We start from the raw sequence: 15,765 nt of genomic DNA, 5'->3' as shown, positions 1-15,765 counted from the left end.
TGCAGTTTAACAAGGATTTCCAATCATAACCTAAGCTAAAGACCAGCTTAATAGTTCAAAGTTGTGAATAATAAAGCAGAGGGCAGTTTTAACTGATGCCAGCCATTAAGTTCATACATAGAAAATCTTGTTTTAATCCACAGATTAAAAAAAAGAAAAATGAGCCCAGTTTTAGTTGAATTTTATTCATTTTAATGACACATTTGTTAAATGACACACAATCCTTTTAATCACTCATATCTGTGGAAGATTCCAGATCTGATAAGGTACTCCTGAGGACAAGAAAGATACGTGTGTGTGTGTTACAAGAAATGATTATTCTCTTGAATGATTACATCTTTAAAAACAGAAAACAAAACTCACCTCTGCTCCTCAGTTAAATCAAACTCCTGCTGTACTCTCTCCATTAGATTTGGGGTGATTGACAGGCAGAAGCTAGCTGAAATCTGAACCAGCTCCACAGCCTGTTGGGCATTGTTGTTTGTTTGTATAGACACCAAGAACTGGTTCATAAGGCTCTCACTGTGGACAGGAAAGCAGTTTTGTCAACATGAAAAAGAGTCATGTGGCCAAAGTAACATCAACAAGGTATTTTAATGTTTAAACTTAGATGGGCTGCATTATAGAAAACTTAATTTTACCTATTTTTATGAAACGGTTTGGTTAAAACACTAAGTTTCAAAGCACACCATTCACTTCCCAGTCTATACAGTACAAATATGGAAACTAAGCTTCAGAATCAGCTTGTTTAAAAATTCACTTTCTGCAATGTTATGAAAACCAAAACATTTACATATATCCACCTATTCACAATGAGGTTATAAGGACTCAGACTGCTTTTTGAATGAGGTATTATACAGGGCAGCCAATCAGAACAGAGATTCATCAGTCTTATAGGCACATTAACAAAAAACAGCCTGTTTAATTTAAAGGAATAAAGAGAGGTTGGAAAATGGTCAAGTAAAAATGAATCATCACATCTATGTGGTTTTATGTACCAAAAACAGTTATAAATGCACTACAAGGGGACAAAATGCAAGAGAAATGTAGAATATGGGCCTTTTAACCTCTTATGCATGTAGGTATATTTCGGTTTTTCCATCTGAATTTACATGCGCAAATCGTAAGGCAGATTATTCAGTAACTGCATGAAATAACTAGATTTTTGGGGTTTTTTTTGTAATAGTTCACCTCAAATGAACAGAAAATGTGTTTTATGATCACACATTGCTATATTCTTACAATTTACTGCTGAAAGCCAAAAATCTTAGACACTCTTTGTATTATTTTATAAAAATAATTTTAACAGAGCAGATCACTGAAGAGACACCATCTGTTTATAGTTTATAGCCCAGAGTTGTAGAAAAATGGGTCGACTTTCAGTAGAAAAAAAAAATAGAGAGTTCAGCTTCTTTTATTATAAGCGTTTAAAATGACATCACCCATCTATTTGACTGGAAAGAAGACAGTTACAGCTCTCATACGACCCCCACCTTTAGAATGTAGCTTATGAAATATTAAAGTTATGAAGTAAAGAATATGACGAAGTGCGTTTTGGAACCACCGGTGGTCTCAAGGAGTTAAAGAGGTTAAACTATCACAAAGCACATGGCAAGATACTGCACAATGAACAGCACAAGGTCATCAGCTCAGACTGGAGCCATACTTACGATGGAACTCTGTTGGTGAGTTTGAAGAGCTTCATCATCTCCCTAAACCAAAATAAATACATAAATTAGGCAAATCTTCCTGTCATGCTTTCTACAGGTCATTTGCATGTTGCTCTGTGTAACTCTCACCAGGCCTGCTGTGTCCTTTCAGCTGCCAGCAGAATTGAGGTGATGCTGCTGAGGGAGCTGGCTGACCAAGTCAGCGGCACCCTGCGGTCAGTCTGTGTGTACAGAGCCTTCACGTCTAGTGCACAGTCCGCAAACGACTGCTGCACCTGCCCAGTACAGTAAAGGTTAAGTCTTTAATCGTTGTCTTAAAATAAAAAGGATTTTCGTTTCGTTTCGGCTCAAACCGATTTACATACACATTTACATGTCACTAAATTGCACTGGGGATTTAGTGACATGCAAGTCTAAGGCCTAATCCCATTTCTTATTTTTACCCCTACCCCTTGTTTTTGAGTGTCACCTTGCCCCTTGGAACTGAGTTACAAGGGTAGTGGTTGAAATCTTCCCTCTGAAATGGGACCCTCAAATAAAAAGAGCATTACTTCATTAACAGCTACCAGCGCTGCTCTGTAGGCGACCCTGCCAGTCTGCAGTGACAGCAGAGGAGGGTAAAGTTCAGCTCCTCACTGCTGGGCTTTAGTTACATTTAGGGCATCGTATGCCTTCAAAGAGGGGGGCAATTATTTATTATCACCCACCCCTAATTCTTCAGTGATATGAAGCTGAAGTCAGATATTCACCAGCTTCTTGTTCGAATTTTCCCGTCCCACCTTAAAAGGAGCAGCAGTTACATTCTGGCACCTCAGGCGTCAGAACTCCTGGACTATTTAAGGTGGAACGGGAAAGTTAGCTAGCTAGCTACTGAGACATCAGCATACTATTTAAGCTTGTTATGAAGAAAAGGACCATAACACAATAAAATGACATTAAACTAAGATAATACAGTGGATATTGTAATTTTTTTAACAGAAAATTATCACGTGTGTTTCTTTGGTCTCTTGTTCTCCATCTTACCAGTTTTTCTTTTTTTCTCATATCACTCTGTTTGGAGTGTCTGAAAAACCTCAGTTTGGAGGGTCATGTAGCCCCAACACTTCACCCTACCCCTCTATCTCAACAAAAATTGGGACACCCTACCCCTAGACATGAACAGGCAAAGATAAGGGCTAAGTGGTAGGGGTGAGGGGTGAAATGGGATTGGGCCTAAAAATGTCAATGCAAGGTTGAAAACTGGACCAATGAATGATAAATTATATTTCATATGTGGGAAACTGGCTTGGTCTGGTGGTGTTCCTGTGCAAGTTGTACCTCTGGACTTTGTTTCTCACGGGCCATGAGGGACAGCATCTCCTCCACCAGCTCTGTTTTGTTGTCATGGCCCATCCGCTTAATATCTGGAAAACACAACAATCCACATGGTTGTAGGGAGGAAACATGGTCTTCTCTGTCCACCACCTTTCATCTGTTTTAATACTGGTTTTAAACTCAGCTATGGACAACAAAAAGAAAGGCACTATACACACTGGAACGAAATGTCGTTCTTTAGGTCTCAAGGTGCAACACACAACCGTAACACATTACACAGGACATCACAGTCCTTATAGAAAAGTCTGTTCACTCTGCGGTCATCTTTGCAATGCTGTTGTTTTTTCGGATTCTGGCTACTGCGCTTGCACAGATCTCCACGACTGAGTGAGAGCTTTTCCTCCTCTTTTTATTGAAGGGCAGGACTTTCTCTGCAAACAGCTGCCATGTTGAGGGTTACAAGCTTTCCTATTTATAGTTCAACCAGTGACCAGTCTCTTCCTTTATAATCTCAGCCCACATATTTTTGCAGATACACTGAATAATCCGCTTTTCGCCGTCACCTCCTCCCCTTCTGCTGCGAGTGGCCAACGTAAGTGTGCCACACATCCGAAAGGTGAGTCAATTTATCAATTAACACTGATCAAGCAGCCCTCATGACAGAGTCTAACCAGCCACATAAATGCAAAGCTTATAAATGATACACTGAGAAAAGATAAAAATATAATTTGCATAATTTTCTTTTTTACCCCAAATCTCAATACACATTTGGTGACCCAAGTGTGCTTATATAGTGTTGCACTGGAGCGATGAAGCTAATGTAGCTAACAACTAACAGAAGCTTATAAAAAGCTCAATGGAAAATGGATGCTTTAAATCACGTTCGCCTCAAACTGTGACGAGTGTTGACGCCTGTCACAATTATTACATCATTATCTGATCACAACTATTTAAGCTGTCTGTAGTTATTTTTCACATTTGCTAGCTTTACGAATGTCATAGGTTTACATCACAACAAAGAGAATAAGAATTGAGTGCGTTTTCTTCTGTTGGATTGAGGGTAAAAACAAAAAAGCAGAAAACTCTAAGCAGCGCTGCAACTCCTTTAGGTGGCAGCGGGGAGTAATGTCTATCTGAGCTCCAATCATCAACCTGGAGCAATTAAGTATCAACAGCTGGGAAGCAATAAAGCTAATCAGCCACTTTAGGCTTGTAAATGCAAATATATATATATATATATATATATATATATATATATATATATATATATATATATATATATATAATATAGTTGTTAAGTAATCTCAATTAGACTTGCTTGTATGTAGTTTCTGGCACTGTAAGCAGTACTATTATCTATTGTTATCTATGCTATTGTTTTTTTGGGTTGTTCTGGCTACGGTGCTTGTGCAGAACTCCACAACTGAGGGAGATCTTTTCCTGCTCACTTCATAACCAGCAAGCTGAATTGCTCTTTTTATTGAACTTTCTCTGCAAACAGATGCCATGCTGGCTCTTTTTCAATACTGTTATCTATAAGGGTGTAACAATACACTTAGCCCATGATTTGATCCAATTCATGACACTGGGTTCAAAAATTCACATGATATTTCAACAGATGTTCCTTAATTATGTACAAAAATAGACAAATGCACATCATGTAACTAAAAAAAAATAAATAAAAAAAAAGGTGGATGAACTGCGTCTGGGGCAAAGGAAAGGACTAGATTTCTTTTGCTAATGTATCACACTCGGACGTTCTGCCCACCTTTCCATATTTGAGGAATCAGGTCCAGTCTGTTGTCGGTGTCGAGTGCCTGAAGCAAATCTCTCATTCCTTGAGAATTGGGATAGTAGAGCTGCAACCGAGAACAACAGTGAAATCGACTTTGGTGTAGGAGCAGAGCTTTGAACTGAGTCGTTGAATGTCTGCTATTATCTCTCTGTACTTACTGAGGGAATGAGCTCTTTGTACCATTTCAGCACCACGTCGATGTGCTCCATCATGCAGAGCAGGTTGAAGAATCGCCCGCTGCAACAGTGAGACTGCTTTAATGTCTCGCTCCATTGAACACAATCAACAACTGATATGTAGTTCATGCTTTTTTTAAACATCACTGTTTTGATGCATTAATGTAGCCGGTCTTCAGTCTAAGGAGAACAGAAACTAGGAAGCAACATTTATTGTTTTTTTTTGGCCAAAGTTTGGTTTATTCTGCACCACTGGCTGTTAGTGGAGTCTGAGCTATGGGCTGAAGTTTACACTGCCTGTCAAAAGTTTGAGGACATTTAGCTTTTTAAACTGTTTTTAAATACTATAATGTGCATGTTTTCTTTGCCAGTTTACAACAATGTACTTAAAAGACTGAGCAGGATTAATTTTGGGGAAAATACTGTGTAAATATTTAGATAATTGGACATTATTAATAAGGGTGTATATATAAAATGTATATTAGACCAATACCTAATATTTAAATATATAATTTTGTATTATTATTGTTGTTGTTGTTACTACTATTAGAGCAGAATATTTGGTCTATGCAGGGTTGTTTGGGGATTTACAACACCCCTGTGTTGCAACATGTTTCCCAGGAGGTTGTACTCACTAGTAAATGCTCTGGTAGTAAGAATCTCCCAGCAGTTTCCAGTTCTCCCCCACCCCAAGCAGGCTGTGCACTCGGTAGGCCTGTTCTATGTCCTTAGTGGCCAGACACTGCGGGGACAGAAGAGACCAACATGATTTAATCTCTGCACAAACAAGAGAGTGTTAGAAAGTTTGGTGGTCAAACAGCAATACAACCAATGTTTAAAAGTGTACTTACAATTCTCATGGCATCCTTGAAGAACTCAACTGCAAAACAACATAAGATTAAATTACATCTACAATTACAGAGATTTTGCAATGTACAACCCGTTTACAGAAAAGTGGGGACACTGGGCAAAATGTCAGTACAAACAGATTCCAATGATCATTTAAATCCTACATTTAATTGAAAATAGTACAAAGACAAAAATAGCAAAATGTTGAAACTGAAAAACTGTTTTTGAAAAATATATGCCCATTTTGAATTTGATGCCCACAACATATTTTCAAAAAGTTGGGACAGGGCAACAAAAGACTGGTAAAGTTGTGTAATGCTAAAAAAAAAAACACCTGGTGGAACATCTTACAACTAATAAGGTTAACTGGCAACATGATTGGGCATAAAAAGAGCATCTCAGAGAGGCTGAGTCTTTCAGAGGTAAAGATGAGGAGGGTTCACCACTCTGTGAAAGACTGCACGATCAAATAGTGCAACAATTCAAGAATAATGTAAAATTTCCTCAACATAAAATGGTAAAGAACTTGGGGATTTCATCATCTACGGTACACAGGTTTGCTGGTTCAAATTCAAAATGGGCATATATTTTTTAAAAAGCTATAAAATGTATCAGTTTTAACATTTAATCTGTTGTCTTTGTATAATTTTCAATTAAAAATAGGGTTTATATGATTTGCATATCACTGCATTCTAGTTTACATGTTTACATTTTGCACTGCGTCCCACCTTTTTTGGAAATTTTACTGTAGCATTACTAAGACACTTTATAATAACCTCACAAATAAGGCTGCAGGCACATTCACATTACATACTAAACATGCATTTAAGCAATGTATCTTACCACAAAGCACACAGTGAGTCAGTAAAGAATAAGAAGGTGTGTATCTGAGTTTTGCTTATACCATCATCAGGGTCCTGGGCAGTAAAACTCTTTCCGGATATCTCACTCAACACATCCTGAAGAATCTCTGTGTGCCCTTGAGCTGAGGTGGCTGCAAAGCAGAAAAATGACCAGACTCAGATAACCAGAACTAAAGTAAAACATAAATCCACAGCCATATACAGGACCAGGCACAATCTGGACAAACCTGATTGAACATATTTTTCATAATCTTTTCATAAAAGATCCTTTTTTTCATTTACATTCGATTTTGTATCTAAAGACTTGTGCTTAAAGACTTGGGATTGTTTCTAAGACAAATATGAATGCATTAGTGATGCCTAATCATGAAGTCATTTCCAGAATCAAAATTTTTAAATGTTAAACATTTTTTTAATATAACCTTTCAAGAAGTCATTTAGAACTTTAGTGAAATTTACATCACCCTAATCACTTCATTAAAAAGCTAATTAGTAGAAAACCTGCGCTCATCATTGCATTTGTGCTAATCAGCTGTGTCCTGTGGTAGAAAGGGGTTTAAACAGCTCAATCAGAAGACTGATATTTCTATATACAGCCTTTTTCATAGACTGTATTCACTGTAACTCTAAAAATAAAATAAAACTCGTGTTTATTTATTTTTTTTTCTTCATTAATTTTGCTGGGAGGGTGAAGGCTAGCATGTGACTCCAGCCACCACATCTTTTCAAACAGCCACTGGACAGCTCAACGCTCTTAGAGGAGAACACTAACAGCCAATTCTGTTACATTAGCTAACAGACGGCTGTGTTGGGTAGACGCACTGAGTGATGGCGGAGAAGGAGGGACAGTCAGAGAGTAGTGAGGTAGTGAGGACAATTGTATTTTCTTGGACTCCCCACCACAGATAGCTGCGACATCGCAGGGGATCAAACTTGCAATCTCCGGACCGGAGAGGACCTCATGCAGAACTCTGCAATATACAAGCAATATTACAAGGAAAGGAATCAAAAATGTGTTTACCTGCTTTATAGAAGATGCCAAGGACGTGATTATAGGTGGCCAAACTGGGGGCTAAATTGGGAGAGACATAAACTTACACACTCATTTTCACTTCAAGAAGCAAGACACTGCAAAACAGCAGAGCAGTAAAACCACTGTAAACGGCAAAATATCAATACTAGCCGATTTATCATTCTCCAATAAACAGGAAAATGTAATTATCTTAGGTAACCATTACACTTCTTAAAAATCACTGAAATGGATAGTGTTATGAACAATATTTAAACAACAGAACACACGAGGGATTGTGTTATCAATAACGCATGACCTTGAGTGTTCTATTGCTCTTATGCAACAGTTAAATAAATAAAGTAAGAAATTAATAAAATGGGTCATGAACGCAGCGTTTAATATGTTTTAATGTTCCTTCACCAAATTATAGTTCCTTAACAAGCAGCTTGTTGCTACGTCAGAGTAACGAGCTCCGCCCACTCGCTGCACAGTCTGCTGTAAGCCTCGCCTTTTGAAGTACAGACTGAGCCATAAAACTGCCGCAATATCAAGTTCAGCTCAGTTTGTCATTTTTTTGCCGGATCAGTATTAATGTTGTTTTGTTCCAGCCAGTCTGTAAAGCATCTTACAGCCCATTTAGTTTGGCGAATGGTGTTGGGTTAATTTCTGGCTGATTCCAGGTTGTTCAGCTGTTCTTCTGTCACAGCTGCCGACTGAAAAGCTGCTCAGTGGTGACAACAGTTTGGGAATTTAGTGTCGTCTCATCTTCAGAGTCTGACCAAATCGGCTGTCGGTCAAATGTGATCTTAAAAGTGTCCATTTTCTGTTTGTGGCAAAGTAAGAAGTAAAAACATTCAAACGACTTGAGCGTCTCCTACAGTTGTCAAAGTCGTTGCTTAGCAACAGCGTCTCAGCGGAGTGATACAGTGTTTGTGAAAAAAACGTGATGGTATGGCAAAACAACAGCACGGTTACAACACTTCTCAACCAATCAGCTCGCGTGCCCGGGAACTAACTGTTGTATATATAAATACACCGATCAGGCATAACATTCTGACCACCTCCTTGTTTCTACGCTCATTGTCCATTTTATCAGCTCCACTTACTATATAGGTGCACTTTGTAGTTCTACAGTTACAGACTGTAGTCCATCTGTTTCTCTGATACTTTGTTAGCCCCCTTTTGCCCTGTTCTTCAGTGGTCAGGACCCCCATGGACCCTCACAGAGCAGGTACTATTTGGGTGGTGGATCATTCTCAGCACTGCAGTAAGTAAGCGTAGAAACAAGGAGGCGGTCATAACGTTATGCCTGATCGGTGTATATATCAATAGAATTTCTTGGTGAAGACTCCTGACATTACATACACATTTCTTAATAAGCCACTCTATATAAGAGATTCTTCTAAATATGTAGAAGGACCCAAGCAAGTTGAGGAATGAAAACTTTGCTTGGAATAAACATTTGAGAAGTTATGTTGGGGTCGGAATGCAAGAACAGAAACGTTAAAAGAACCAACAGATTTTTTTTTTTTAATTAAACCCATAATTGACTGATTGTTACGTCTCATTTAGCTGTTGGTGTTGGTATCAGCATCAGCCACAACAAGGTACTTAAATAAATGACTGAATGTCTACATGAGAGGAAAAGTGGTAAGAGGCAGAAGTGTAAATTATTATCAGCCCAGTATTTTGATTTCTATAGCATCTTTAGTGTTTAGTGTAACCTGCATATTCTGAAATGATGTCTGTGCAGGTGATGGGGACAAACCGATTCCAAGGGCCTTCATCTCATTGATGACTGGGAAGGCCTGCGTTCTGGCCAGTGAGCCGCAGCGCCGCAGAGCCTTCAGCACAGCGTTAAACGTCAGCAGGTTGGGCTTCACCTTCTGCTCAGCCATCTGCTTCAGCAAGTCCTACAAACACATACACAGTGAGAACCCCAGCCAGAAGGAACACATCAAGGCTGATTCTGAGAACAAAATGAACTCACAACAATCAGATCCCACTTTTCAGCGTATTTCTCCCTCACTTCTGGGGCGGCACTGATGAGGGCGTTGAAGATGTACACGTCACCTAATGGATAAAAGCATGAAATGATTCCTAATTTAAGCTTTTAAACTTTCAACTTAGTTTTTAATCCTATGGTTTGCATGTAAAAGTGCACCTATAGCGTTCAGTCCAGCACACTGTTAGAAATAAAGGTTCTGTGCAGGTACATTGTTTTTGTCATCAAGGTACAAACAATGTAATGTTCCCTCAAAGGTACAACAGTGGTTTTAAGGTCTGATTGTGAACCATAAATAAGTTTTTCCCAGTGGAAAAGTTCATATTTTTATCTTTTCATAACCGAATGTTTTAAAACAGAACAGTGGATTATGGTTCAGTTATGTTCCCTGACTAAAGCTACTGAGATGGACCCTTGAGCAAACCACCCCAGTGACAGTTTACTACCAACTAAAAAAAAAACAAAACAAAACAAAACAAAACAAAAACACAAATCAAAACACACTTATAACCTAAAGCACCTATTAGCTTCTATTATAATGGCGTTTTGAGACAATGTTTTTTTCCATCCTTTTGAAAAGTACAGAGAAATGTATTGGTAAAACTGCCATATGTTATTGAGTGTCTGCTACAGATACAACAGCCAGAGATCAGACTGAAAAACAATGAAGTATTCCTTTAGGGGAAGTCTCCCTACCGGTCAGTCGATTGTTCAGCAAGTCCGTGTAAGTGTCAAATGCCTTGGAGTAAGCACCGTGCTGTAGGATCAAAACACATGATCAAACTCTGCATATTCAGCTTCGTAAAGACACATAAATAAAACCAACGCTGTGACTCAAGGTCTGACCCGTACCTTCACCATCCCCCGAATCAGAGCGCCATACGACCGTCTGTTACGTTCCGGCATCATGTTAAAGATTCTCTCCGCATTATTGTTCTCCCTGTTGGATATAAGAGATTCAAATTTTGCATGCATCAATTGGGCATCTCTAAGTTACTTGCTGTCCACTAACCCTGGAGAACCCACCTCCACACAAGCCTTAGTAAATTAGAGGCTTTTTGTGGCATTCCCTTTCTCCTCTTCACATCCTCTTGCTCCTCCCCCTGCATCACACAAAACAACTAAGTTACATTCAGACATGAAAACTTATGAACAGTGGAAAAGGTGACAAGCTCAGAAACAAAGCCCTGCAGTGGGGTCTGGCGGCATCGTTCCTGGGAAAAATTATTATAACAGAATAATTACAGAACAATAAGTGCCACCCAGCACCAGAGTGAATGTAATAAGAATTACAACAGAACAGTTTTTCCAAAGTGCCTTATGAAGATGTGTTCTGGGTGTACTCTAAATTTATTCTGAATACATTACTGTTTAATGCATTGTAATAGAATACGTTCCATTATTCAGCCATCACTACTTTTTCTAAGCATTCTGCTCAACGCTGGATATTTGCACCCAACACAGCAATAAGATTTTGAAGACATGCACAACAAACAAACAATTTAGTTTTATCAGTTGTTTCTATTGAATGCACTGCAACACATTTTTAAAATCTGTTAAAAAAAAAAATCCCTTGTCCACCAGACACACAAATCATTTTGTGGTTTTGGCCACCAGATGTCACTAATGTGTACTCTGTCATGAAGCTTAATTAAGTAATGAACCTTTTTTACTGTACAGTTAGGAGGAAAGCTCCAGTGCTTTGGTTTGCCATCACTATTTTCTACTCACATAATCATATGACTGGTTTAAATCAACCTGAATAAACAGTGAACACGGTGATTAGATGTGCAGAAGCGTGTTCTCTGTAGAGAATGTGTTTTTATTTTCACTTAGAAAACTAACAAAACGTAATTTGACCAAAGGTGCCCAAACTTTTGCACAATATAGACAATAATAATAATAATAAAAAAACACACACACACACACACACACAATACTTCTGTTTTGGATGTTTATGCTGGAAACATCCCTACATAAAAAGAATATAATTTTTTTTTTTTTCCAAAATCTACACTGCTAAATAAATGCATGTGTAAAACCAGCTTTAGATCCAAGTATCATGACCTAAGACTCGTACTGAACGGCTTTTGATGTACTGGTCACTATAAGACTTACCACCTCCTCAGTTCTTTGCTCTGGTGCATCGTCTCTTGCTGGATCACAGTCCCCATAGAGAGAGATCAGGTCCAACAGGTCATTGGTCAGATCCAGTGACACAGGAGCACCTGTGTAAAGTTTAATGGTCATTTAGCAGTCATGTCAGCTGAACTCAGTCACTGGGGTTCTGATGTTCTGAGCTTAATAAGATGCCTGATGTTAATTCTATACTGAAACTACTTTTTATTAAATATAAACTGTTGATAGACAACAGAACATTGTAGAATATAATATAATGAACCAAATAATACCAAGTGTTTGGTAAACTTTGAATATACTGTGTTTTGGGATATCTTGGAATTATAACAAACGTGCCTGGAACTGAGTCTGGGCATTGTGGGAGATCCTCTTACCTGCCTGCAGCAGCTGATCATACATATCTACAGCCGCTTTCACCTTCCTGAGCTGTATGCGTTCAATAAGAGCTGCTTCAGACACCTCATCTATTTGCAGCTCCAGAGTCTCTGGCATTAAACACTGTCAGAGGCAAAAGGAAAGTCAGCATCCATACTGAATGTCCTTCATGTCCAATGATCAAATTATAGAGATACCTGCAGATCCTACTCACTGGAATATGAGGATTTGCGAAGTCTTTCTGGAAATACTTGGGGTAGGTATTGATGAAGTACTTAGCAGCACTTCTGCCTGATTCTTGGGACAAGGAATAGAGTTTCTGTGGACGAAACAAGAAGATATACCATAGTTGTGGATATACTGTAAATCCATAACACCATCGCTGTTGTTGGAAGAAAACCTTGTATCTCCAAAATGGTAACTTTACAGGAGAAAGAAAAAAATCTGCTTTACTTTTAATGTAAGTCAATGGAACCAGACATTCTTTCCAAGTCATTTTGGGTCATTTCTTTTAGTCCATTCATCATGAAATTGACATACAATGTGAAGGGTTACAGGTACAGAGTGATTCAAAAAGATTCATCCGATTTCAAAATGATTTACTTCACTTGTAAATCTTTACAGATCAATACAGTAAACTGTAAATGGTTTAAATGAGCATAAAGTTTATTATGTAATTGTACAAGGTCTCAGTATGAACCTCCTCCAGTTGTACAGACAAGATCAATGCCATAGTCAAACTCATCCCATACTGGATTGAGCATTTTGGGTGTCGCTGCACTCACGGCTCTTTCAGTGCGATTTCGGAGATCATCCAGTGTTGTGGAACCAACGACGAACGCTCTGAGCTGTTGGAGCTTCACTGCCCACGAAAATCACACTGCACAGTTATGACGGATTCACTCTTATTGAAGAGGAGAACGCAGAACGCTTTCTGCTCAGGGGTCTCATCTCCTCTCAGACTGAAGGGAGCCATCTTCCGGTGACAGTCAGAAACTCTGTGACCTCCTCTTTGAATTGGATTGTGATTGGTTCCTAGGTGCCTCACGGTCATAAAAATATGGCGCTTTGAAATCGGATTAATCTTTTTGAATCACCCTGTATTTTCAAATTATATCGAAAAACTGAAAAACGTCAAAAGTGGAGACACAAGGTTTTCTTCCGACAACAGCGATACTGTAAACTGGCCTTTTATTTCAGGACGTCTGTGCCTTTCAACCAGAAAAACCAGTTAACTACTGCGTTATACTTGGTAGAATTTTTGCTCAAATATACTCACAAACTCTGCGGATGTTCTTGGTGTGAGGTAAGAGTCATCTTGAAATATGTAATGTGATGCCGTAGGATCCTGAAAAGGACGTTCACTTTAAATTTTATTTGACCATGAAAGAATGAAGCTTATAGACAAATTCTACATCTAAAGCACAGCTGAAAAGCCAGACACGGGTTAACATACCCTGTTAACGGTGGATGCCAAAGCCTCTAACACAGCCTCTTTATTCCTGTTACAGACAAAAATGTACATGACAGCAATGAGACAAACAGTGCAACAGCTACACATTATACTCAAGTCAAATTATAAAGCTCAAACAATGCCTTACCATGTTTTCTTTCTTGGAATGACAATTTCCTCCGCTGAGCCTGACAAAAGAATTGCAGAGATAACCTCTGAATTAGAATACTGACCAGTGTTTACAAGTAACAGGCACTGTCCCTGCAAGCTCAAGTCTAGAGAACTTATCAGTGTTGAGTACTTTGCACAGCATGTGGTCTACAGAACATAATGGGCAGAAACACACAGCTGACGAGCAGGGAAAGAATTGAGAACGAACTGAAACTCTCTAACCTGATACTGCAGCTGCAGGTTGCCGAAACGTGGCAGAACCAAGTCCAAAAGATCTGTTTCAGGAATAAAAAAAAAAAAACTAAGTTACACGAGACACAACAGATTTGTGTACAGTTGCAATGGAGAGGTAAATAGTTGAAAGGTAAAGTGGAGAATTTAGTTTAAATACTTCACAAATGTTGCACCCGTGAACCTCAAAGTGAGGTATGTGGTGAAACCTCTGCTGAATAACAGGCTTTACATGTTTAGTTTCAAAAGAATTCAATTTTGAATGTAATATATCCATTTTTCTCTAAAGCAGGGCCTCTGGAGTGATGGAGCTCCATCCAATACCTTTGGGATGAGCTGGAGTGATCTTTGTGATCCACAACTAGTCATCAGACATCAGTACCTGACCTCACTACTGCACTTGTGGCTGAATGCAATCAAATCCACACAGCAATGATCCAACAGCTAGTATACAGCCTTCTCACAAAAGTAAAGACTATTACTGCAGCAACGTAATAGAATCAAGTGTACCGACACATACATATCACTGTAGTCGGAAGAAAACCTTGTATCTCCATTTTTGATGTTTTGCAGTTTTTGACATATACCTGTTGCCCTTTACATTGTCTGTAAATTTCATGATGAAAGGACTAAAAGAAATGACCCAAAATGACATGGAAAAAATTCTGGTTCCATTCACTTACATTAAAAGTAAAGTATGTTTTTTCCTTCTCCTGTAAAGTTACCCTTCTGGAGATATAAGGTTTTCTTCCGACAACAGCAATGTGTTTAATATCTGTAGAAATCATAACAAATGCCTCATATTACTTGTCTGAGAAAACTCCTAAAAGTATTGGGACATTAACTTTTAAGATTTTACTTGGTACCGGTTTGAAAAGGAAGTGAGTTGTATTGCCCAATCCTGAGACCCTGAAGTTAAAAAAAAGTCAGACACGCTACTAAAAAGATGGTTCTTTAGGGGTTCTTTGGTAAAGAGAATCGTTCTCTTTAGAACCATGAGTTCTATTTAGAACTATTTCTTGTCCAAAATGGTTCATGTGGTGAAAGCGTTCTCCAGATTGATGGAGAATGCATTGGTTCCATGTAGAACCTTTTGGAAAATAGTTCTATATGGCACCACAAAGTGTTTTTCCATTGTTGGCTACAGTGTCAAGCTTGTAAAAAGAACCCTTTTGGAAACTACTTTCAAAAACCATTTCACCATGTAGAAAACCAGTTAAGCAAAGAGTATAGCGCCGCCACCCGGTTGACAATAGTAAGAGTGTCCTGAAGGACCATATAGAGGTCCCTACAGTGTTTAGTGCTATTTTGATGGCAATAAGACTTCAGTAGGTAAGGTTACCGTCTCGGTACCCCGTGTTTAACGTTATCCTGTCGGTAACCGGTGCCGTTAGTCTGCAGCTCCTCTTCGAGCTCAGACAGCACAGACACGGCAATGCCTCGCCACCCTGACCTTAATTAAATCACAGAACGAGCAAAAACACCTCTGACTGTCCGCAGTCTTACCTCCGCTGTAAGGTGTCCTTTACATTACGGTGAAATAGTTTTGTTGTCTTGTGTATTTGACGCCCTACGTGCGCACAGGAGGACGCCATTTTGCCCCAACGACGAAGTGAGAGTGTACCATCTAAACACTCGAGTAGGGGAGGAGATCTTTCCTGTTAAAATGGGCGTCATTACTAGTATAATAAATCGAACATGAAGGAATTGTT

At 38.9% G+C, this 15,765-nt stretch overlaps 1 protein-coding gene across 1 annotated transcript; it reads right to left on the bottom strand.

Annotated features, from left to right (window-relative positions):
* Positions 1-165: 165 nt before the first annotated feature.
* ptcd3 (pentatricopeptide repeat domain 3) lies at positions 166-15,648 on the bottom strand. The gene is made up of 24 exons (XM_036569322.1): positions 15,560-15,648; positions 14,045-14,097; positions 13,800-13,839; positions 13,655-13,700; positions 13,478-13,546; positions 12,413-12,517; positions 12,198-12,321; positions 11,803-11,912; positions 10,711-10,787; positions 10,537-10,624; positions 10,381-10,441; positions 9,670-9,752; positions 9,448-9,592; positions 7,689-7,739; positions 6,709-6,798; positions 5,807-5,835; positions 5,591-5,697; positions 4,938-5,016; positions 4,753-4,843; positions 2,988-3,073; positions 1,800-1,945; positions 1,671-1,712; positions 364-522; positions 166-272 (listed from the first exon to the last, which is right to left on the bottom strand). Exons 1-24 carry the CDS (start codon positions 15,646-15,648, stop codon positions 227-229), a joined length of 2,016 nt encoding a protein of 671 aa, XP_036425215.1. The 3' UTR covers positions 166-226.
* Between the last annotated feature and the right edge of the window lie 117 nt (positions 15,649-15,765).

Source organism: Colossoma macropomum, unplaced genomic scaffold (genome assembly GCF_904425465.1).
Source record: "Colossoma macropomum unplaced genomic scaffold, Colossoma_macropomum, whole genome shotgun sequence".
Lineage (NCBI taxonomy): Eukaryota > Metazoa > Chordata > Actinopteri > Characiformes > Serrasalmidae > Colossoma > Colossoma macropomum.
The sequence above is the reverse complement of the archived record's forward strand: the minus strand, read 5'-3'. Positions and strand labels throughout refer to the sequence as shown.